We start from the raw sequence: 24,520 nt of genomic DNA, 5'->3' as shown, positions 1-24,520 counted from the left end.
TTGCATGTGTCAACCTTACTTGCAAAGCCAGTGCCAAGTGCCATACTTTCTTACAGAGGTCTTCAGAGGCATATGTTTTAATTCTTCCCACTATCCTAAGTTTTATAGAAGACACCTGACCAGTGTTGTTGGTTCTGGCACTGGATTGGTGTATGCAGTGATATGCCCTCACAGAGATTTATGAGTCTCTTGATCTATTAGTAACAAAAGTGTAGTTAGAAAGATTGTGTCACAGGATATCTAGAAATATTCTGCATAGAATAGAGCCAGCTCCAAGGCTGGATCAAGTTGCTTTAGGCCTTGTTAATTTGAATTTTGAATTTCTCCAAGAAAGGAGAATATGTAATTTATTTTGGTAATCCTTTCCAGTGTTAGTTCAATGTGTTCCATTATTAGTCCAAGTCTGTAGGACCAGAAAATTAGGTTTGCAATCACATGATCAGAGATATATGCAGCTTCTAGTTGGAGAGTTTAATGCAGAAGTGTTCGTATTTTGGTGCTTTTCTATGTGATGACCAAAGGATTACAAGGTACTCCAAGTAAGAAAGCAGATGTGGCAAATCGAAACAGTTCTCTTTGCCCATTTCTGAGGGATTTCAAGAAAAGAGGAGGCAGGGACCTCCTCTTGGAGAGTTTATTGGTTCTGGACAACCTCATCATCCTCAACATCTCCAAGCTGGAAACTTCTGTCAGGACGAAATAAAATTTCTTTTCTGCACATGACAACTTTTTGGTTGGTGGTTTTAGTTTGTTTTCTTTTTTCTTCAAATGCAAATAACATTGCTAAAGAGACTAAATACTTTTCCTTTTTGCACAATCTGAATTCCTTTTGAGAGTTTGGTCTATGCACTGGAGGTCAGGCATCTTCAAAGTGGAAAATATTCAGGATTTTTGCAGGTTGCTTTGATCATTGCACTTCTTTCCTTCCACATCACAAGTTAGCTCAGGTACTGGAAGTAATTTATGCATGACAACTCAGTCCTGAGACTAAGCTAATTAGCTCTGCTAATTTGTCAACTGTAATCCAAATAATACTACAATAACAAAGCCAGTCTGTTTCACATAACAAGAAGGACGAATAATTATGAATGCTTTGACGAGGGGAAAAAATTGTCCATACCCTGTTATTGGGCCCAGTTGCTTTACTCTTTAGTCAAGGAAGACATCAATTCTCAGGTGTCCAGTGAGGTCTGAATGCCAAATGAGGTTTTTCTTCTGGCTAGGCTTTCATGTGCCACTCCTATGTGGATTCTCCAATGCCCAATAGGAGCTGAGATTGTACTGCATCATTACTGCAGTCGAGTTCAAAAGTCAACAGAAACCAGGCTTCACTAATTCCACTGCTTGTTATATGTTGTTCTCATGAACATACAAGTTTGCTATGTGGATTGTTATTTAAAGATGTGGAGAATTAGGAGAGAGGAAAAACTTTCTCTTTATACAATGCTTTGCTGTGTCAAGACAATTTTTGCACCATGTCTAACAACAACAGAAGAAAAGCTGAGATGGTAATGTTAAAATGTCTGATCACGTAGCCAGCTTTTGCTAGGACTGAATTTGGGATCCAAAAGAGACCTGTGAATTTTGCAGTAGGTGATGACGTCTTACCTTCTGATGTGCTTATAGTGACAATAGGGCTCATAAGCTCAAGACCCTCATTCCCGTCTGAATTCACGGCCCGAGCTGCACACTGGACACGAGAGCCGGCTTGAAAGTAAATAGAGTCGAGTGTAATCATCTTAGAGGAGGTGAAGAAGGTGTCAAAGTCAACCTCCTTCATGGGGCTGGTCACACCATCGGGGCCAGTGGGGGCACTGACAAGCCACCTGTACTGTGTCAGGGTATTATTGATGTTCTCGCTGGCACATATAGAACCAGTCTTGTCAAAGTCTTCATACTTAGGATTACAAGCCTGCAGAACAAGGCACATGTGTTAGGAATTTACTTGCACCACGGAAAAAGAGTTTAAGTCTTCAAGAGTCACAAAACTCGACAACACGGAACTGACAATCTCATAAGCAATCACCTTATTTTGACAGTGATGCATTTAGCCCTGTTAGGGTAGATTAAAAGGTATATCTAGTTGTGTTTACTGAAATAAAAAGTATTATTTTTAATTGATTTATAGGAGAAAACACGGCATAGTTATGAAGGCACAAACTACACTCCTACGTAGTACCTTAATTTGAACTTCTCCCTTTGATCTAATTCTGCAAATACACTTTGCATTCAAAGATTTATTTTCTTTGATTCTTTTTTTTACTTAGAAGAACCATTCAACTTGTGACATTCCTGTGCAAAAGGAATGTGCAGAAAAACAAACTGAAGATGGACAAAACACTCTTCAAGGTATATGAATATTTATGTAAACTTTTCAGTTGCAAAGCTACTAGTGAAAAAAATTGAAAGAAGCCTGAATTCCTCCAGCACTCATTTTATAGTCTGTGACACTCATTGAAAACAATGGCTCATCTGTTACCTCCAGTGATTCTAACCCTGCAAATTAAGGCAGGATAACGCAGGAAATACTAAGGTCATGCAATCATAGACACAGTGTGAGTATCAATATCAAATTATTCTTAGTGAGGAACAAGTGAAACATCTTTCTATGCTTTTTGTCCTCCTGAAAATGGATTCATTATCCAGACAAATTAGATTAGCTCTAAGGATAATTCTAGCTTGAACTAATATGTGTGACTAATATGTGTGACTCGTCACCATATAGATTGGTACTGGCCACCTAAAACCCACTGAACAAAATCCTTATACTGACTTTGCTCTGTTTTTGCACAGAGATACTCACTGTGATACAGATGACAGGATAGCCAGCAATAGGACTGGTTCTGTCTTTGGCTTTAGAAGTATCATCATATATCAACAGAGATGCAACTTGAGGGACAGAGGGGAAGGTAACATCTGCCATGCTGTTCATTTCTTCGATGTAAACAATGGCCTTGGCTGTCTGACAGTGAAAAGGACAGAAACAGTTCTCTGTGAAAATTTAAATAAACAAGCTGGACCTCGATCACAATATGTCTAGCCTTCACAACACTGTTCCAAAGGAAGTTCTAAAACCTCATCTGGATGAGTTGTTGAGAAAGGGTTGAGGCACTGAAAATACACTGCAGAGTGCAAAACAAAGAGCTAAAATGAAAATCTTCTTTTCAGAACAGTGAAGATCCCAGACTTTCAACCTTGTCTCCCAGCATTTTTGTTATCACTTCAGTATTCTGTTAGAGCCCCCAACGTACACTGTATGCTCTAATGACTGGTGGAAATGGGGTGTTTGTCATCAGCAAAGGCTATGTCTCTACTGTCTGGCTGTCTGGAGCCAGACTATATATGGTATGACACTGATGAAGCAGATAAAGAGTTTCAACAACACTTTATGCCAAATCAGAGGAATATATACTGTTTAAATTAAAACTATGTAAGATATAACTCTAAATAATAAGAATGTGAGGCTATTTCATCTTACACAATAGGAATAATATTAACATAGTTTTGACAACCGAAGTCATATTTCACCTGAAATTGCTCTTTTTATAGCATAGAGGTTATATTGTATTGCCAGAGAGTGTTTCCAAGAGGATATAAGTTTCTAAGACTGATTATATGAGAAGACTATGTCTGGAATGATAACCTGAAGACTTTCATTGACACTATGGCCCCATCAACATTATTGCCTTGACAAAAAACTCTTTTGTTTAGGTGTTACTGTGACAGCTGGGATGGCCTTTTTGTCTTTCAATATACAAGCCAAGATGGTATGAATAAATCCTAAAAGAAGAGTAAAACAATGAGCCAGAAAGTAAGTAAGAGGTCTGTTTACCAGATTTTGTTGTTCAGGACTTGGTGTGAATTTGTTACCTGTATTTCTGCGACCATGTTCTCATCAGGCTTCAGGTGAACAGTGAAGGCTTCTCTCATCTCCCTTACCCCATCAAAGAGAACTTCAATCTCCACAAAATGCTGTGTTTCACCCTCCCTGAACTCAATTTCTGAAAACATGAGACAGTTAAAAATAAATCCGTTGTTCATAACAAGCTGTGCTTCTAGGTCCAGCCATGAGAGACGGCAGATAATCCTCACTTTTCAAATTACAGATGCTTGCAAATGTAGTTTAAGCTATTTGATGCTAGAAATAATAGTAACGAATAGCAGTAGACATGCGGAAATCACTGAAAATAAGATATAAATCAAGAGATTTGCAAAGCTCAAGATTCAGTCTAATGGAACTTAATGTTTTGAAAATTATCTGTGGCTAATTACATAAATGTTGGTAACATATGTGAATAACCAAAAGAATGAAGAATTCTAAATAAATAGTATTGTTACATCTTTTTCCAACAAAATGTAATAAGTGCAATGGTATATACCAAAAATACAGAACAAAGATGTAGCTACACAGGAGTATTGTCTTTTGGAAATCATTTTCTCAGAAAAAACTTCCTAAGTCATGGTGATAAAAAGTTCAGCCTTAGCTGATTATTTGGTTTGCATGGCAAGGCTTTGGTAGTGGGGAGCTACAGGGATGGATTCTGCAAGCAGCTGCCAGAAGCATCCTCCATATGTCAGCTGGCTCCAAGATGGACCCACTGCTGGCCAAGGCCGAGCCCAGCAGTGTCAGTGGCAGTGCCTCTGGGATAACAGTTTAAAGAAGGGAAAAAAGTGCTGAACCACAGCAACTGGGAAAGAGGAGGGAGAATATGTGAGACATCACTCTGCAGACACCAAGGTCAGTGCAGGAGGGGCAGGAGGTGCTCCAGGCACCAGAGCTGGGATTCCCCTGCAGACCCTGGTGCAGCCCATGGTGAGGCAGCCGTGCCCCTGTAGCCTACGGAGGGCCATGGTGGAGCAGGGATCCACCTGCAGCCTGTGAAGGACCCATGATCAAGCAGTTGGATGCCCAAAGGAGGCTGTGACCTTAGGGGAAGCCTGCATTGGAGCAGGCTCCTGGCAGGACCTGTGGCCCCATGCAGGGAGGAGCCCACAGTGGAGAAGGTTTGCTGGCAGGACTTGTGAGAGACCCTCACTGGAGCAGTTCATGAAGAGATGCAGACTATGGGAAGGACCAAGGTGAAGGACTGCAGCCTGTGGGTGGGACCTTGTGCTGGAGCAGAGAAGAGTGAGGAGAAAGAAGCATCAGAAATAACGTGTGATAAACAGATTGCAACTCCCATTCCCTCGAGCCGGTCAGAGGTAAGGAATTTGGGAGTGAAGCTAACCCCAAGAAGAGGGGAGGGGTGGGAGGAATGAGTTCTAAGATCCAGTCTTATTTCCCACCACTGTGCTCTGGTTTGATTGGTAACAAATGAAATTAATTTTCCTAAGTTGAAGCTGTTTTCCCCTTGCTGATAATTGGTGAGTGATCTCTCCCTCTTCTTATCTCAACCCGTGAGCCTTCTGTCATATTTTCTCTCTCCTCTGTAGCTGAAGAGGGTGAGTCACAGAGCAGCTTTGGTGGGCACTTGCTGTCCAGCCAAGATCAACCCACCAACTGACCGAGTTAGGGAGTAGTGATTCTTGACTGTATTAACAACTAAAGAATTAAAAAGTACAGAAACTATTTAACCCTTGTGCCAGGAAAGCGTGAGAGTGATAATAACAAAATAAGTGCATTTCTAATATTTTTATTTTTAAAGAATGTCAAAATTACTTCAAAGATGTACAGAAATAACCAACAGAAACTTAGGACCAGATGAACTTGCAGAAAGTGATGTTCTCACTGGTGTATAGAAACACTACCATAATCAAAATACACCAGTTGATAAAGAACTCTGCACTCTAAAGGGACAGGCACAAAAAGCCTTTGTGCATTAAAGCTGAATTGTATATGGCAAATAAGGCACAGTTAGGTGATAGAGACTGCCTCTATCTCTTCCTCTCCAAAACCTTCAAACCAGGACTGGATCCCCTTTCTAAAGGATATTATTTTCTCCAGCCAAAGTTATTTGGATCAATACAGAAGTAACTTGGGAAAACTGGGAGAATCTTGCAATCCACAGAGAGTCTGATTAAGTGATCTAATGATCCTTCCAATTCCAAGTGTTATTAAGCCAGGGAAATACTCTTATGTGTAATAAACATATGAACTCTTAGCTGTGTGACAGCTAAGAATTTTACCGATTTTCAGTTTGCAACACTTCCTCCAGAAAATCTGTGCTTTTCAGGGGGAAAGAGCAAAACTCTAAATTGCAGGAGCAAAGTGACTGGAATTAGCAAGCTCTGGGTTGATGATTTTCTTGTGGCTAACAAGTTGCTTCTTTAGATATCACTAGTGGCAAATGCCACTCTGATGGAATTTGAAGATACAGTGCAATGTTGTTGCTGGATATTCAAAGGCAAGTCATATATTCCAGCTGGACTGGATGCCAAAATAGTTTATCCGAAACTATGAGAACACTCCAGCATGAATGATTAATCTTAAAACACAGAGTAATATCATGCATTATCATAAACTTTAAAAGAAAAAAAAATCATAATGCTACAAACTCCATTAGTCGTTGCTTAAAGCACACAGGTGGGCTACTAATGGAAAGAAGTTTATCAGCTAAGAGATTTCTCATTCTGTTGCACAACTTCTCTCTTCATTCATTAGCAGTGTAGAGCAGCAGGCAGTGAATTCAGAAATACAGAAGGAAAGCTTTAATACTATGAACATAGAAAAATAAAAAGAAATATACATTAATTCCTACATACAGAAAATGCCGTTATCTTAAGATATTGCTCAAGAAACAACCACACAATCATATCCTATAAGTAGATATTTCTTCCGAGTAATATTATTACATTCTGCAAATATAACTAAGGTTTAACTCACACGTCTTCCAACTCACAATTTCTTGAGCTACAGATGTTTTCAAAGGCGTCACAATTCTTTTGTAAATATCTTCACTGATAATTGGTATTCCAACAGCACTTGGCTGTTGTATACCACAGGAGATCTGTCTACACTGAATTCAAACAGGAAAATGCATTTTGGGATGTGGTTGCAAAGTACTCTAATGACAAAGTTATTTCAATTTTCAAAAATTGTGTTACAGTCATGAATGAAAACAAATAATTGGATGTGGTAAGCATGATCCTACCTTCTGATATAGGGTGATAGTCTTCTCCAGAAGTAGCAGATCCATCCTTTGTATGAACTCTCACAACAGAAACTTTGGAAGTGTCTCCCAGACGAAGCACTGGGATTTTCACAATTGCTACTTGCCTTGTGTCCTTCGGTTCACTTACACTAAATTTGGTCTCACCAAACTTAATAATAGCCTCTGTAATTGGAAGAAAAAAAAAATGGTTTTAGAGCACGCAAATGGGCTTCCAAAAGCCAGTAACAATAAGCTATTCTCTTACTGTCTGCGTCATCACGAATCTTTATCAGCGTCTCGTTCTGCTCGCCAATAGAGGCACCAAAGGAAGAATCACTTCTTGGAGTGCCAAGAACCAGGCGTAGTTCTTCCTCCTCTTCATGGAAAGTATCATCCATAAGCACCAGTGTGCAAGGCTTCTCTGTTTCACCTGCAATCGTTCTGAAGGTAGCATCAGGCAGAACTTAGGTGTTCTTTGCTCTAACACAGAACTTCTCTCCAAGCCCAAGGCACCACAGGATGCTCCTGCTGGCCAAGGCATCCACCTCGACACCATAAAAGTTAATGAGCAATGACAGCAGTGAAAGCAGAATTAGCAGTCATTACCTTTCTATGGAAACTCATTAAAGTGGAATCTCCCATTCTGGGACTTATGTAAGACAAGTTTCTATTTGGTATGTCCACTTTGCATGTATTAGTGCAAAATACTCATCCTGTTTATTGTTACATGAAAACTGAAATGAAACTGCTGCATATTAAACAGGCCTAGGAAGCCTATGGAGACAAAATATAATTCTTTGCTACTTGTCTTTACAGAGAAATGGTAGGGTAACACTCAAAAAAAGAGAAAGTCACTTCCTAAGTGGCCCAGATCCATTAATTTTTACTAGCTGGACCCTTTCCTGGTGTCACAGAAACAATAGCAAAGGCTTGAATACAGGACAGCACTTAAGGCCCTAAATAAAGAAAGACTGAACAACTCACTTTTTCAAGAGAACTGTGATACATGTCTACAGAAACATGAAGGTTGTAAGTTCTGTGATAAGGGCATACCAAAGATTTCATGCTGATGACAGAACTTGTTTAAAACTTGTAAAAAATATCACATGCATGTGAACTTCAAAGGCTAGAAGACCAAACTGTCTTCTGTTCAAGTAGAAAGAAATAGGCAATATTCTTTCAACATAGTAACATTTGATTTATTTGCATTTCATCTCTGATGTGAGATATTAAGTACCTGATATTTGTGGGCAGTCTTGGGAAAGCCTTGGTGGGAGAAAAAATTCAAACGGGAATTAGGGAGCTGTTGAAAGATCTATTACTCATTTCAGTGCAAGTCAAATGTATTTGCCAGGAATCTGCTTAACAAAGAGCAGAACTTCTTAAGTTTCCTTTCTGACAGCAGATCTGTGCTTCTGCTGTGTTATGCCAAACCTGCTATTGCTATCAAAAAGGCACTGAACCTAAATGAAGATATACTCTTTTGGTTCTTATTAATTATCCCTCTAAGTCAGAAGTGAAGAAAACAGCAAATATAGACACGTCATCCCATTGTGTATGAAAAAAATCCAAACCTTTGTTTTCCAGAGTGATCTTTTTGGCACTACTCTATATGAGAAGGCACAATTAAAGCACAGCAAAATGAAACAAACAAAGCAAAGCAAAGCAAAACAAAAGAAAACATGATAGACAAAAGGCTTCTAAAATAAGATCAAGAACCTACCAGGAAGGAATGTGATGATGGAACTGTCAATATTGGGACGTTCTTCGAAGTCCATCATAACCTGAGCTGAACCTTGCCTTGTATAGCATCTCACAGTGGATGTGTATCGGATATCCCCACTCCTGTATATCATGGCAGAAATCTGCCCATCATCTTCATTGGCTACATACACAGATTCCTTAAACTGCATCTTTGGCACTGGGCAGAAAAACATAGAAAGGACTTGTAAGTATAACTGCAGAAGTTATCATGTCTTCCCTCCATCATTTCACATTTACTTATGCCACGCTGCACCAGATACAGAACACAAGCAGCCAGACAGCAAATGACTTAACACATCATCTCCAAAATATGAAAAAGTAAAAGAAAAAACAAATTACTCACAATCAGACACTGAGTCATTAATGAAGATTGTGGTCTTGCTGGGTTCTCCAAGAGCAGCATTCATGGGCATCCTTAGCACAAGCTCAAACTTCTCAGTTCCTTCCAACACTGGCTGTCCAAGATCATCCAGAATTATCACACGAAATGTCTGCATATTGACTCCAGGGGAAAAATCCAAATTACGACTGATGCCTACATAATCTACTCCAGCTACCAATGGAAAAGAGAGAAAAATAGCATTACATATAATTAAAAATGAAAATATCTATCATTAGGCAGCTAATTGGAGGTAAAAAATTTTCCTTTATAACTTTAGTATTTTCCAAATTCTAGCATTCATGTAAAACTATCTTTTGGTTATTAAGTTGGACTACACAATAAAATAAGTCAATATTAATTAATTTTTTGTTTAATGATGACTTGAGTCACAAAATGAGGCTGACTCTGTTCTGTTGTAAACCAACAGTTATTCCAGAAAAACTAACAAAATTTGCTTGAAGTGAGAAATGAAGGTAAGCAAAAAGCTTTGAGAGAGACTCTGGAGATGAAGCAAAGTCTTTTGGAAAGAAATTTCACATTATTTTGTAACAAAGATGGAAATTTTAACGTATAAAGCAAAGGAAACAAGGCCAGTGAGATGACTGGGGGAAGAACTGCTGTTCAGAGGAGTTGTGTAAAACAGAATGAATGGAAAACAAGCAAATCAGATTCTGCCCAGAGCATATCAGGTGAGGTCTGCCACTTTACTCTTAAAGGAAGTTTGATCTGGGTCTGTTTTCCTTTAAGCAAAGCAAACCAATCCATAGAACAGGTTCATAGTTTTACAGGCACCCAGCCATTTCAGAGCTTTCATGCTGTGACCAACCGACTAGAGATCTCAAGAGCTGAGCCACTCCCAGCTCTTAATCCTAGAGGTCCTGGCACAATGGATGAGGATCCTTACTGCAAGGAAAGACTTTTTATCAGAAGTAACTTAAATATTAAAGATTTGATAAAGACATCAGATCATATAAGCAAGTTCAGAACTGAAGAAATCATGTATTTTTTTCAGACTTGATAATTTTCTTTTTCATAAGAAAAATACATATATGTTATGTATATTATGTTAGGCATATATCATACATATATATCACGTTTAGATATTTTGGAAATAACAGTGAAGTTACACTCAAGATAAGCATCTAAGGAAGATAATTTTTATGCTTCCTCTGTAGAAATATCTTAGTTTAAACACCATGATATGTTTTGTGAAAAAAATAGAGTATGCTAACACTTGATTCTGCAGACAAAGGTTCTGCTGAAGGATCTAAGAACAACACAGCTGATGCAATGCTGCTCCTAAACAGAACAGGTAATGATTTCTCAGTGCCTACAGTAAAAATGAAAGAAGCAAACTCAGCATGCTGCCAGTGATCATAACCACGCCCAGAGTATGCTCTTGAGGCAGCAATCAGTTGCCTTTGTAGCAGTCTTTATATGAGGATTTAGAGGCATTTCTCTTAGTGCTATACCTCACAGCAGCTCTTATTACTGTTTCTCTGAAATTCTGTCACCTCTTAATTCGCTCTAAGAAGAAGAGACCTGCTAAGAGCAAGACACACACCATTTTCATTCTGTGTGGTGGAAACGGTACCAAGACCCACTGAAGCAGCCCTAGTGAGACGCAGCAGCCCGTGCCAGCAGTGTGCACTGGCATGTGCAGTGCAGGAGCAGCCTGAAAGCAGAGCAAAGCAACAACTCACCCTCTGCAGTGACTGGTTCAGATTTGCGGGACCTCACCGTGACAGAGGCAGCCTTGGACAGGTCGGTTCCAGTCCTCCAGACACGGACCTCAACATAGCCAGCACTCTCATCAACATAGTATTCATCATTTCCAAAGTAGAATGCTGGTTCTGGTGAAAGGGGAATAGTGCCCATAAATGCTTCGTTACCTTACACTGAAGTTAACACGAGACCATCAAATCCACATTGAACAATGGAGAGCACTTTGCTCATCTCAGCAAGTGAAATAAAGCTTCTTTTTCTAAAGTTTAGAATAATTTAGCTATTTTTGGCTTCTTTTCAAGTATTGGTTTCTGTGGTTTTAGATAGCAGTTGTTATATCAGCACTGTGCTCTTTTTCTTACCTCCTACATTTTCACATTTTTGTGTCAGCATATAGTGAATCTGGGTACAAAACTAAATGTGGTATCTCATTAAACTTGTTTTAGTTGAGTCCTGCACACAAGCCAGAAAATTCCTTGCATTTTTCACTTTGGTGCAAACATACAAAGGTGAATACAGATAATGAAATTTAAACTTAAATGTTCTCACAGATTCCTGTTGCTAAAACCAGACTGGAACATGACATTTAACTGGAGTTACTCTTGGTAACGTTTTCCAGCTAACTGAAAGGGAAAATACTTAATTTTAGTTCTCCCACATCTAGCATTTAAAACAAAATCAATCTTATTTCATGTAAACTGAAATGTGAACAGTCTTTATCTTAATACTTAAGTTCCGCAGTTCATAAGAAAGAAGAGCAAAAAGCAAAGGAGATTAAGAGCTTCCACTTAACAGACACATTGTTTAGCTCCATTTTTTCCTCCCTTTTCCAGTTTTCCTACCCACAGTAATTTCACAAAGTAAACAGCCTTAAAAACATATCCCAGCTTCACCCTGGATTTTATCATCTCCTCTTTTCTATCTTTTCCATTCAGTGCCAGTGCCTCAGCTTTCCCACTGCACAGCAGAAATCACCCCTACCTCCCCCAAGCATAGAAAGACCTACCCAAGTTCTCCTTGGGCTTCATCACAGTTTTCCTGTGCTGTCTTGTGAGAATTTATTAGAATCATGAGGCTACAGTATCACAAATGACTTTGAAATACCATGCAGCATACAGCCAACTTGAGTTCAGTCAGCAAAGACCACAGCAATTGCTCAGTGCTCTATGAGTAGCACTGTGGGTACTTCCCCTTCACCAATCATAGGAAAAAAGGCAAAAAATTCAAAGGAAAGGACTGGAAAAGGTTATGGTTCTATACAGCTATGTTTTGCTTATAGAAAAGGTACAACAAAAGAGGAGACACAAATACTTTTTAATGGTAAGTGGCAATTGGGACCATCATTTCTATAAGTCAGATTCCTGTAAGATTATATGTCTGATGCAAAAGCTGTGACTTCTCTTACAATGGAATAAATGTTTTGGAATTGAAGAATCACCACAGTGTATGCAACAATCTCCTCTGGTAGATTGCTGAACCATGTAAAATAGTAACTCCATTAAAACTAACCAGAAATAATATAAAATTTTAAAATTTAATTATTACTAAACCAAAACTTCATCTGAAAAAGCAGCAGTTAATAAGCATTTTGGAACTGTATTCAAGAGGGAAATTGCAAGTTTTGCAGAGAAGAAATTTTTCTTCTGCATTCAAGATTTTCCTGTATTTTACGACTAATAAAATAATAACAATAATAATAATAATAATAATAATAATAATAATAATAACAAAAAAGTGAACTCCTTTAATAATCCTCATCAATGAAAAAACTGCAGCTGCCTCCCTACTTATCTGCTAAAACTGAAATCATGCAACAAATTGATGGAACTGAATGTATTTACTGAAAAAGTAGTGCAGATTCATAGACCTGTTTGAGCATTATCGAAGTCATCAACCTTTGCAGGATAAAAGACAAACTTGGAACAAGTCTAACTTTGGAAGATGAAAACTATGTCAGTTCCAATTTATTTATGTATTTATTCTTTTTAAATTCAAGAGTATGTGTACTTAAATGAGTGTATTTATGTACACAGACAGACACACATCAATTTTACTTGATTTGCTCACAGAGGCTGGCTGGTCAATGGCGGTTTTTAAACTCAGAATTGCAAAGCTCTTATCTGAAACGTTTTCAATGGGTAAACAGGACACACCCTCTGCACCTTTTGTGTAACTGCTATTAACTTTGATGAGAGTTCTTCTTACAGGGATACTGAAGCACTGGATATTAGATCTGCAAAGCAATGTATCATTTCAGACATAAAATCTTCTTCTAAATTCTTAAGATGGACAAAGACTTCCCCAGCCTCTAGACAATAAAAATACAGAATGCCTGCTAAGACCAAGTGGTTATTAACGTGCCAATAGTTAGATAAAGGCAGTTAAAAACATTTTCAATTCTAATACATGTAATTTCTTAAACAGGTATGCTTAGGGTTCAGCACACTTTTCCAAGTCTGATCTTGTTATGTCCCAATGGTTCTGTAACTTGATCTGGACTTGGCTGCTCCTCATTTTAAGCACCTTAGTGAGAGGTACTCACATGGAGCCTGCTTGCTCTCAGTTTGCAAGGACAAAGATAGGCCATTCCAGGTTTCCCAGCACAATGAGCATACAGGAGGACAGGTGGAATGGCTCACTCACTGCAATCAGAAAACTCTGAGGACGTGTGGAAGCATTCCCTTCTACTTACTGCCTACACAGGCTAGCTGATCTGCCTTAAACTAGATGGAAGGCATAAAACAAAATATTTTTTGTTTCTTACAGCATTATCCTAGCACTTGCTTTGCTGCTACTGAAGAAGAATCCTCACATACTATTCATTCCTGTAGTCACAGCCAAACAAAAAAAATATCTATACCCTCAGCTAGCTTGCCTTGTATTTCAGAGTGAGTTTTTCACACTTTTTGAGGTATGTATGTTCAATGAAAGACACATTCTGCATGGCTACCCGTCCTAGGAAACAAATCCTTACAAATGTTTTCTAGATTCATTTCCTGTAAGTTGTGTTAGTAGCTCCCCAGGGGAAGCAGCAAAGCCAAGCTCCTAACAGGGAAAGCATTGTCTGCCTCAGGTCACGTCTGGAAAACACCCTGCTCAGCGGCTGCAGGCTCACTTACAGCAGACCTTTAATCTACTAATCACTCTGAAGAGAGACTACCGCAAATTTAATGGTTCCTCTTAGAGAAATAAGAGGACGTTTTCTAAGGTTTTTTTTGTTCAGAGCCAGATTTCACCGGCATGAAGTTGCAATAATCAGAGGAGAAAGGTTAGGAGCTTTAGTCCCAGGTTTCTTGGCACGGAAATGAAAACTCTGCCTTGTACATAGAGAGTCAGAGGCATATCTCAACTACAGCACTAGTCAGTCATCAAGCAGGAAAACAAACACACTTCTCATGTTGTTAGGAACATGTTTAACTTTGAAGGTACATCGTCAAATCAGTGTGATAGCAAAAAAATGTTTATTTCCAAAGAGGCTTTACCTTTTAAATTATATCCTTATGAACTGCTTTAGGGAGACATTGCAAAAGAGTAGGTTGTTAATAAAAAATCCTGTTGGCAGGATATTTAGGACAAACACAAAAGAACAGACCCTTTCGTGCTGACACTTTGATAAGGCTTAAAACTAAAGTGAATTTCAGTGATATATGCTGCCAGTGATGCACACACACACACATACATATATATACTCTCAGAAGGAAAGAAATAATAGAAGAAAACAGACATGCCACTCTGATAATTCAGATACTAGAACCAGGGGAAGCAGTCTTTACAAATGAACTTATGGCTCATCTTTTCTAGGGTTAAGACTATTTAAAAAAATAATTTAAAAAATGCTTTTGCTTCCTTCTTTCTGTGAACAGTACAAACAAGGCCATGATGTGAACATTATCAGTTGCTAGAGCTAGCAGAAGTCTGTTGTGGTAACACAGAAGGTGCAAACCAGTGCTTTGCAAGCCTACAAGCCTGTTCTGGTACAGTCTGCTAGGGCCATGCTGAATCCAAAGTAAGGAGCCCTGATGGCTGGCACAGCTAATTACCTTGGACACAAAACCAGGCAAACATGGCCAAATTTGGCTGGACCTGATCTGGCTCATACTCAGGGCAACATATACATCCCTATACAATGCCTACTTGCACCTGAGGATCAAAGCTGGCATTAAAGGACTGATCTGATGAGTCTGTAACATAACAGTTTCTTACGTTACAAACATGAAGTGTGGGAGTTGTAGGTAGACCAGCTAAGAATGAGAGTTCCATTAAATGTAAGAAGGCATGAGCATTTACTGTTTAATAGCAGTAAAAGTCAACTTCTGAAATCTCTCTCATATATGCACATTAATAGCAGCAAAAGAAAAGCCCAGAGAAACTATCAATTACAAAAACTTCATTTTAAGACAATATCAAAGAGGACTTCAAAATCTGAAACTAGGTAGCACCATTTTGCAGCTATTTACACATACTTGAAACTATGCAAGCAACTGAGCTTGAATTTAGCACAATGAATTTAATTTGCCAAGTCATTTATTTTCACTGAATGTTGTAGAAGCAGGGGTCAAGATTACAGTCAGAGCTCAGTTCTGCAGCAGGTACCTATTGTGCAAATGCCAACAGCTTTTTATTTGATGTGGTCAAAACAGATTACTTTTCAAATTCATATGTTGCAATCTTAACAGCTTTCATCTTCTTAACAGTGTTGTCATAACTTTTGCAATCAAAAAGTAAATTCCCCTCAGAATCAAAACTGATAGTTTCAGCCAAATTGCCACAGACATTATTTTAAGCAAATAACGTCTGCTTTTCCATTTGTCTCAACAGTTTCTGTCTATTGACTTAAAAAGGGTTTTTAAAACAATTCTGCAAACACTGTAACAATAGGACAGATTCAAATTAATGCAATCTTTACCAAACACACTTTGGTTTTGTAAGGAAATTGTAGTTTCTTTTTCAATCCATAATGGCAGTGCCATGCATTGATTAGACTGGTTCATCACTTAATTACTCTCATTTTATGCAATTTAGCCTAGTAATTTCAGTAGAATAACATGGTGTGAAGCAGCAACCACTATGAACAATATTACATACGACTCACATTTAGTTAATTAACGATACACACTAATTTAGCATAACCCTTTACATTTTAACTCACCCTTCATGTTAAAGTGCATCCATGCTTCAGTTTCTCTAGATACAGTACCATCATAAGCAGCACCTGCCTGGCAGGCTTGGAGTCCATATCTAAACTCTCTGCCACATCAATAAGCAGAACTCAAATGTAAGCACAGTAGCACGCTAAAGGGAGCACACTACAGCTCAAGCTGCAAGACTGAGTGACTCATGGCAGTGAGATGGCTACAGTGATACCCCATCTCTGGTCACCTGTACTTTCCTTATTGACAGCCTGCAGTGTTCTTCAAAGCCTGGAGAACAGAGCTAATTCTGATTTTGCTTAATGTCAGGCTGCTGATCATAAATGGTGCAGTAACAGCTCGATGAGCTACGGAGTATTCCTGAACAGTGGAGAATAAAGACATTTGAGTGTATGAGGACAAGCTGTAGCTCAATGTATTGTAGCTCAATGTAGCTCAATGAATTGAGGATGTGTGCCTTTAAAGTGAAAATTAATTTTTCAAAAATTAGCTAATTATTATGTACAAGATAGTAATGAGCAGTCTTAAATTGTTTCCCAGTTACAAATGGCATGTTAGTAGAAAGGCTAATGTGTGAAGTTCACTCTAATAAGTGACCTTCCCTTGAAGCAATTAATTTGCCTTTGTTGGTTTGCTAAGAAACATTGCTACCTTTCCAAACCACCAAATTCATATATCAGTGAACTAACATTTACATGAAAATATTTATTAGTAGAGTAGTGTTGTTCCACACACCTTCAAGGTATATATAACCTACAGACCTTGATATCACTGGAACTATTACATGTGCTGGAGGAGTTTTCCCTATGTTTAGTCTCAGGACATGGCCAAAAGATTTTTCCTGCTCTAAGTACATCAAGCTCCAATTACTTGCCTAAACCATTCCATAATGCAGATATTTGCCTCATTTACCAATGGCGATAAAAATATACAGACAAACAAATGAAGAAACAGACACTGAGATTTGGGGACACACCCAAACATGATCATATTGCCTGCAGCAACCATTTGAATTTCACATACCTTTTTTACTACTGGCTATACCTCCCACAGAGCATGAAACCAACTCAGAATCTTCTACATGCTCTATTTTTAAAATGAATTAGATTACTTTTATATAACAGGCCTGGGAAATGGGATCGGTGACAAATTCTCAACAAACAGATGAAACAGAGGCAGACAGATAAATGGGAAGGCTTGGCAGTAGCATTTAAATATACTAGACATAAGGTTTTTCACAATGGAGCCAAGCTTGGAGGTGCTTGTACTGTACAGTCTACAGTACAGTCAGTGATTCACACATCAGGTAAAAAATGAGGGCTACAAACACAAATGGTATGAGAAGTTCAGCAGCATTTTAGAGATCAGGCTAGGTAAAGATACAGTGTGCAGACATTTCTGGTTCATCCAGCTTTAGATTTTTGCACTTTTACTATTCAGTCACAATGCTAGTTACGCTGAGTTTGCCTAATCAGTGGAAACAATTTCTTACAGGCTTTTCTGTCCACCTACAATCAGAACATATTTAGCTCACCCAGGCTGTAGAAGAAAAGTATGCAAGAGATTCCTTTACCACAGCTAGCTGAGGATGGGACTTGGCAGAGAAGGCAGAGCAGAAATGAAAACAGAGCAACAGCTAGACTTATCAGACCACAAAAGCAGGGCTCTAACAAAAGAAAATATGCTCCATTTGTACGTTAAAACTTCTTGAATTCTGTCTCTTGGAGTTTTGATCACATTTGTGTGAGAGACAAAAGAGTGTCCTGACAGTGAAGTGAGATAGTAAGTGAGTTAACCTTTTGAGGATTTACATGTTCAAAAGGAGAATCCATGGCATTAAAGCCCAAGGGACTACAGTGATTTCAGTATCGTTAGGGTCTTCAAAGACTATAAGAAAACCGGCAAAGTCTCTGTATGAGGAGATTCATAGTAAGGAAGATGATTGAAGAAGCCTTAGGAAAACTGAATGCACCAAGACATCCCACTCAACTTGATTATCTGAATCTTAAACCTACAAACCACTCACTCGGTCATTAAATTCACTCCCTACAACCATATCCAACAATGAACAGATGATTAATTTAGAATGGTTTGCTAGGCATTCCTTACATTTCTAAATAGTGTATAATAAATGCAAGATCTACAGTACAAAGATCAATGCCATCAAAAATACCATATGCTACAGCAAGACAGGAGAGGGAAAGCAGTTCAATGTACTCTTGAATGAACTGTCATAAACTAATAATGCATTAGGCTCTGGGATGCAATACCAGTTCACATAAGAACACAACTTCATTAAACTCATTCTAAATTTAACAGAAGGTATAATTTTTTAATCTCGTGTCTTCCGCTTATTGGCAATTTTGTGTGCTTTGAATACAAAATTATACGTTTTCTGTATTTCTACACTCCTTGAAATATTACTGCAATTCACATAAGAGTGTAATACTGCATGTGTAAGAAACACATTGAAAAACATGCAGTAGTGAAGGCTGAAGAGCTTTGTGCTCCACCAGCTGAGATGAAGCCAACATCTCCATAGTTCACATACATACATATATATATATATATACACACACACACTTATAAAATGGGGCACACATACATAATAAACTGTAAGGAAAAATACTGGTAAGAAAGCAAATCATAGATGTGCCTGGTTACTCTATAGAATGTACCACTACAAGTTATGACATTAATTTATTTCTGCGATAGGCAGCAAACAGGCACTTTCCAAAATCTTTAGGGCTACTATCACAGATTGAACATTTTTCACTCTGTTAAATTGGTGATAATAAGAAGCTATTACTAAAGAAAACTGGGAGTATAATACGTGTCATAAGCTGGCTGTCATCCACTTTTTCCCTTGATTAGTTGCCAACCTGGCCACCTTCCACAGACTGGGGAAAGGGGGGGGTCATGCAGAGAATTTATTTAATGGGAGCACAAAAGAATTAAAAGCTGCACAGAAGTGCCAGAGGCATCAGACTCACAAGCACTGTAAAAACATAAAAGGGAGAAAGTAATCAGAGATGGATGTACACAGGAAAAAAGAACTAGTTCACAATTTTAGGCATGTCCAGAGAGTGGTGACGGATAGTTGGCCAAATCATGACTCCAGTCTGTAACATAGCAGTGGGCATGCTCTGCCTGTAGTGTTTGGATTTTAATTAAAATTGGACAAATAGACTAGCAGATGTTAACTACCAAGATTAATCAACCACACGTTCAGTTTAAGGTCTGACAGACCTACTGGCAAAGAGAAAAAGGCACACTTGCTTGCCTGCCTTGGAGGCCAATGGAAATAAGGAGATTCCAACCAGTCTTGTGAGATAAGGATGTTCCTCTGATAAACTATGTTACTAATAAAACACTTATTTATCATAAGCTGTAAATTTGGCTCAGTACACACACTGAGATTTAGTTCATACTGCCTGCTTGTTAGAAGCCAATGAAAAGCATATATTTATAGTGTAACAATACAGTGCTGACTTTTCAGACTATTGTTAGTAAATATTAATATGTACTTTACAACTCCAAGTAAGCTGGACAAGTGTTAGTGGGTGCCTATTTCCAGAACATGGTGTAAGGATTTTCAAAATTTAATTAAGCATAAGGAAAGTGACAGCAAGTATTTTAAAGCAATCTCCAAAAGACCAAATAATTAATCTCTTCTGTTAGACTTCTAACATTCCCCTTCTACATTAGGATACCATCATCCAGTTTACTCATCTGTAAAGTATTCCCAGACAGTGCTATCCTCTATCATGAGGTATGAGTGATTGATTCTGTTGATCAGGTGTAAAGACAATGGTCAACAAATCTCTGACATAAACCTGAGTCCTTTGCTTTCCCAGCCTTGATGTAGAAATGTCAAGAAGAAGTTTGAGCCGCTTCTTGCCCATCTAATGTGAATGAAGTGGAAGAAATGTATTTAATGTACGTCCTGCTGTGAACAGCATGAGGCTTCAACAATTCCACTGAGGCAGGATGACTGTTTGTCAGCCTGGCTGCAAGGCTGTGTGCTCTCACGGCAACACTAAACACAGTAGCATGGAATTAAAATCACATGGGGAGACAGCCACTTACAAAAAACTTGCAGCACACAAAATAATTGTAAGTATTTTCCCCTTAGGTGCAAACTTCCAGCCCTGCATTCACCACACCTCTTCTCTTCGAGTTTCCAAATGTGATTACAAACTGAGTTTTAAATTGCCCACAACAAAAAAAAAACAAAACAAAGTAAAAAAGAGTCTAAATTAGCAGAGTAGTCAGAATACTGGGGCATTGAAAAAGCAGAGCTCTGACTCAAACCTTGTTAAAGCATTTTGTGTCAGACTTGTTGCATACAACACAGTAACTTTGTTAGTGCTGGAACCAAACTACAGACTCTTCGTTCCCAGATGAATACTAACAAAAGACTTAGACCTCATTTTTGCTCTCTCTCTATAAAATGATTTCAGAGTCACTGCTTCAGCTGAAAAAACAGAAAGCACTTCCAGGCTGATCTAGCTTAGTTGCTAAGTACCTGAGGATTAAGGCACTTCCATGGAAGAGTAGGATCTGAGCCTTTTCGTGAGTCTTAGACCAACTTCCAGGATTCCTCTGTCCAAGGGGAATGAAAAGTGCACATTAACCTCATCTTCTTTTTCCTAGATGCATAATATTTATCTATTATGTAAAGTGCCTCCTTCAAATGAGCTTTATGCTGAATTCTGTGCTGTCCCTGCAATATAGGTATGGCCTTTATGCCCAGCAGTGCTTACAACTCTATATTTGCAAATGAAATTTGTAGGGTTTATATCTACTGTCATAAACCAATGTATCCAGATGCACCAGGTACCCCTGGTGATTGAGCTCAACAATTTAGATACTTGTCCTAGGATGGCATGTTTCCTGGGAGTACATCTCTCTTCTCATAACTATAGAAGTTTCCTGTAATAGCCTATTTGAATCAGATGTCTAAAGTTTTTGAGGTTAGTACCAGGTGAGTTTAGTGTCTCCCCAGAAGTGGATGATTTACATAGGTCTTTTCCCTATGCATGCTTTTCTTCCATGGTTTATAGTTGGTAACTATCACATCTGACTCAAACAAACCATATTTTTACTTTTTAGTGCCTTAACTGTAGTAACATGTATAACTTTAAATCCAAGATTTCCATGTGAAGTTTTTTCTGCTACTTAACTTCATTAACTTAATTCCTTTCTTTTTTTTTCTATCTAACTTCAGTACCTATCAGGAAAAGTCCCTTCCAAATTAGGAAATGTCCCAAAAGCAGCACCAATTTGAAAATCACCATTCACAATATATAAAGCATGTTCTACATCCTACATAATTTTTTCCCTCAGATTTTGCTTTGGGAGCACAGAACAACTGTATAATCCCCAGTTAAACTTTTCAGTTGCCTGGAATTCAGTGAATACACTGTGGTTCACTAGGGCACACCTCTTACTTTTTTATTGTCATGATTATATAGCAACTACAACATTTTAGTTAGACCCTAAGGGCATTCTCTAGAAATAAAAATCTTGGATGGTAGGTGCTGAAGGTGAGTGTTTCCTAGTTAAACCCCATGGAATGCCAGAGGAGATAAGGCAATGTTGCTAGAGCTGACTTGAGTTCCATAGGAAAGATCTCATGTAGTATTATTAAACTCTGACCTTTGCTATTTCTATTGTTTGGCCTGAAGAAGTCAATGCATAATGTTAATCCAGTCACAGTACTTGGAGACATCACTCAATGACACACTGTGACATTTGTCCAAAGAAACTCTGTTAAGTAGAAGATGAATTTAAACAAACAGTGAGAAATATATATCAGTAGATGTGAAGTAGAGACTAAAGCGGACCACAGATTTTTAGCACTACAGCAGTACTACAGCTGATAAGCTATTACAGATGTGCTAAAGCTTCTACTGACCTCTGTCTTAGACACATTCTGAATTAAATCCTCATGTTAAAAGCTAAAGAAAATTCTTTTTTTTTTTTTTAACATACCACACTGGTTTAACCTAGAAAAATTAATGTTGTGCAGCGCAAACAATATTAACCAATGCTGCTTAAAATCCTCTGCTTATTTATGCAGAATTTCAGTCCTGACTGCCAGGGTCCTAAATTGCTCCCACCTTACATAAATATGTGCTTGTATAAATATTTGTATGTGTGTGTGAATACATAAATAAATATGCAAGGTGTAATCTATAATTTATCTACTCTGTAGTCTGCCCTCTGCTTTTTATAGAAAAGACAGTGCAACAGTTATCAGATGAAACAAAACAAAGACTTTTCATGCTTTATTTTTTTTAATGCAAGCTAAAAAGAATGTGGTAGGAAATTTTACTGATAAGTGAATTGTCAGTAAGTTTTTGCAGGTGGTGGAATTCTTTGTGGGAGTTCTTTCACTGATACAGAAAACTAAAAAGGAGTTCGCCACATCATTCCCAATACAATTTATGCTACATTGTAACAACAAAAGTGAATGTTTGCAAAAAAGTGTTCTAAATCTATCCTTCAAAGACCCCTTATCTTTCAATATCCCAAATATTCTTTACTTCTACTAACAAACATAGGTATTTCAGTTGCTATATAATGAAAATATTCTTTTCTAATTTCCCAAATGCTTCCCCAAATTTTGTAATAAATCCCATAAGATTATTCTTTGTTAAATTAATTTGTGTAGAAAAGTCTGTAGCCCTCAGGCAGCTTGTGCTCATAAATGCAGCAACTTAAAACTGAACAGAGGTACACAAACTAAATTACTTGTCCTGCTTTCTGATGGCAGTGTTAAAGGAGATTTGTCATTAACTTCCCTAGTATTCAGTAGGAGTTTCATAAAATATTAAGTTTTATACTCTGTTGTGACTGGGAGTCACTGAGATTCCCACTGAAGTTAGATGGTCTAGCTTCAGCTCATATCTGATATTAACTAATTCTTGGAGGATCATTCTCTCCATCCCAAACTCTTCACATATTTTTAAGCAGTCAGAACACCTTCAATTTTTGCGTAATCAGCTTCTCCATGAATACATATTTTTAATAGCTACTCTCTAAAAATTCTTTACTCTGCAATGTACAAACTTTGAAGTTCATGAATTCATCAAAATTATTCATACAAATAAAACTCTTGTAGAAGCTCCTAAATGAATAAATTTGTTTTTGCTATAATAGCAGAATCAGACAAAGATTTCTATTTTCCCTTGCATTCAATACATGATCTCTTTACAAGATATGTTTTTAAAGCCTCTTGTAGTCATTAAGGCTATATGATTACCCAAATGCTCCACAGAGAAAACAAAGTCACCTCTGTCACAGGATTACAGGTGAGAAATTTCAGGCAGACTGACTATTTATGGGGCAATTAGATGGGTGTGGACTTCCTGCCTTTAAGAGCTGCCTTTTGTATCCTTACCTAGAGAGAAATCACTGTGCTGATGATAATGGTCTGTTTTGGCATCAGACTTTCAAAGAGTACTGTACTATCTAATTCCTCCCTTTAGCCTTTAGGAAATAGGATGGAGTCACAATAGATGGTTTATGCCCTCACAGAGAGGACTGAAACATCTTATCAGAAGCTCCATCACAGAATTTACAGCTGAGATGTCAGTCTCCAAACTCCAAGCATAAATGAGGGCAATTGTACTAGGAAGCTTTCATGCTACTTCCCTTGAAAAAGAGCTGTCTCACCAATGCTGAAGCATTAAAGGAGAGGCTTGAGACAGCAATAATACACGCATTTTTGAAAGCAGTTGGTGATACAGTGTGCTGATTCTACTCTGCCTTAGTCACACCCCTTTCTGTAATCACCATCAGAAGTGCCCCTTTCAAAGCAATATCTTAAAGCTGTTAACCAGTTGAACAAACAACATAATTCTGTCAGTGTTTCTGAGGCAATTTCTAAAGCAACATTACTCTTACTTGAATATTTGCTTCATTAAAAAGACAAAGAGAGCATAAATGGACACTTCTACACAGAAATTCAAGTGTAGTATCAAATCAGAAGTACAGCTTGCCTCTAGGGAGCTGCTAGATGGCTTCTGCTCCAATAGGGCCCTTTGTAGCATGATTGAATGGGCCCAAAGGTTTTGTGGACACAGCCTCAGAATCACAGAAACAAGGCTGAACAAGGCTGCCCATGCAAGGTGTCATCTTGGATTGTGTCTGTTAACGTGACAGAAGAGAAAGGGGCAGCTCCTTGCTCTGAATCACTGCTCATGTGATTTTCTCAAGCAGTAAAATAGCAATACTAAATACTTTCAAAAACCCGTATAGCTTTCCAATAGTATTTTCTAATCTCAAAATGAAAGCAGCATGTGTTTCAACCAGCAGGAAACAAAACAAACCCCATTTTCTACAAGCTGATTTGAATGTGATGTTATTTGTAGTTTCTGTCCTGCATTGGGAGTATCACT

At 38.1% G+C, this 24,520-nt stretch overlaps 1 protein-coding gene across 2 annotated transcripts in view; it reads right to left on the bottom strand.

The window, feature by feature from the left end:
- Nucleotides 1-24,520, bottom strand: part of FREM2 (FRAS1 related extracellular matrix 2) — a 121,403-nt gene that overhangs the window by 27,038 nt on the left and 69,845 nt on the right. The window contains exons 7-14 of one of the 2 annotated variants that reach the window (XM_063391980.1): nt 10,941-11,090; nt 9,199-9,408; nt 8,815-9,012; nt 7,357-7,521; nt 7,092-7,274; nt 3,871-4,001; nt 2,804-2,962; nt 1,609-1,912 (exon numbers count right to left, since the gene is read on the bottom strand). In XM_063391980.1, coding sequence (XP_063248050.1) covers nt 1,609-1,912; nt 2,804-2,962; nt 3,871-4,001; nt 7,092-7,274; nt 7,357-7,521; nt 8,815-9,012; nt 9,199-9,408; nt 10,941-11,090 — 1,500 coding nt within the window. Of the gene's footprint in view, nt 1-1,608; nt 1,913-2,803; nt 2,963-3,870; nt 4,002-5,569; nt 6,647-7,091; nt 7,275-7,356; nt 7,522-8,814; nt 9,013-9,198; nt 9,409-10,940; nt 11,091-24,520 lie in introns of those variants that run through there. The other variant, XM_063391981.1, reaches the window with a different exon arrangement.

This window comes from Prinia subflava, chromosome 3 (assembly GCF_021018805.1).
Source record: "Prinia subflava isolate CZ2003 ecotype Zambia chromosome 3, Cam_Psub_1.2, whole genome shotgun sequence".
Lineage (NCBI taxonomy): Eukaryota > Metazoa > Chordata > Aves > Passeriformes > Cisticolidae > Prinia > Prinia subflava.
Note: the sequence above shows the minus strand (reverse complement) of the source record. Positions and strands in the feature narration are given on the sequence as shown.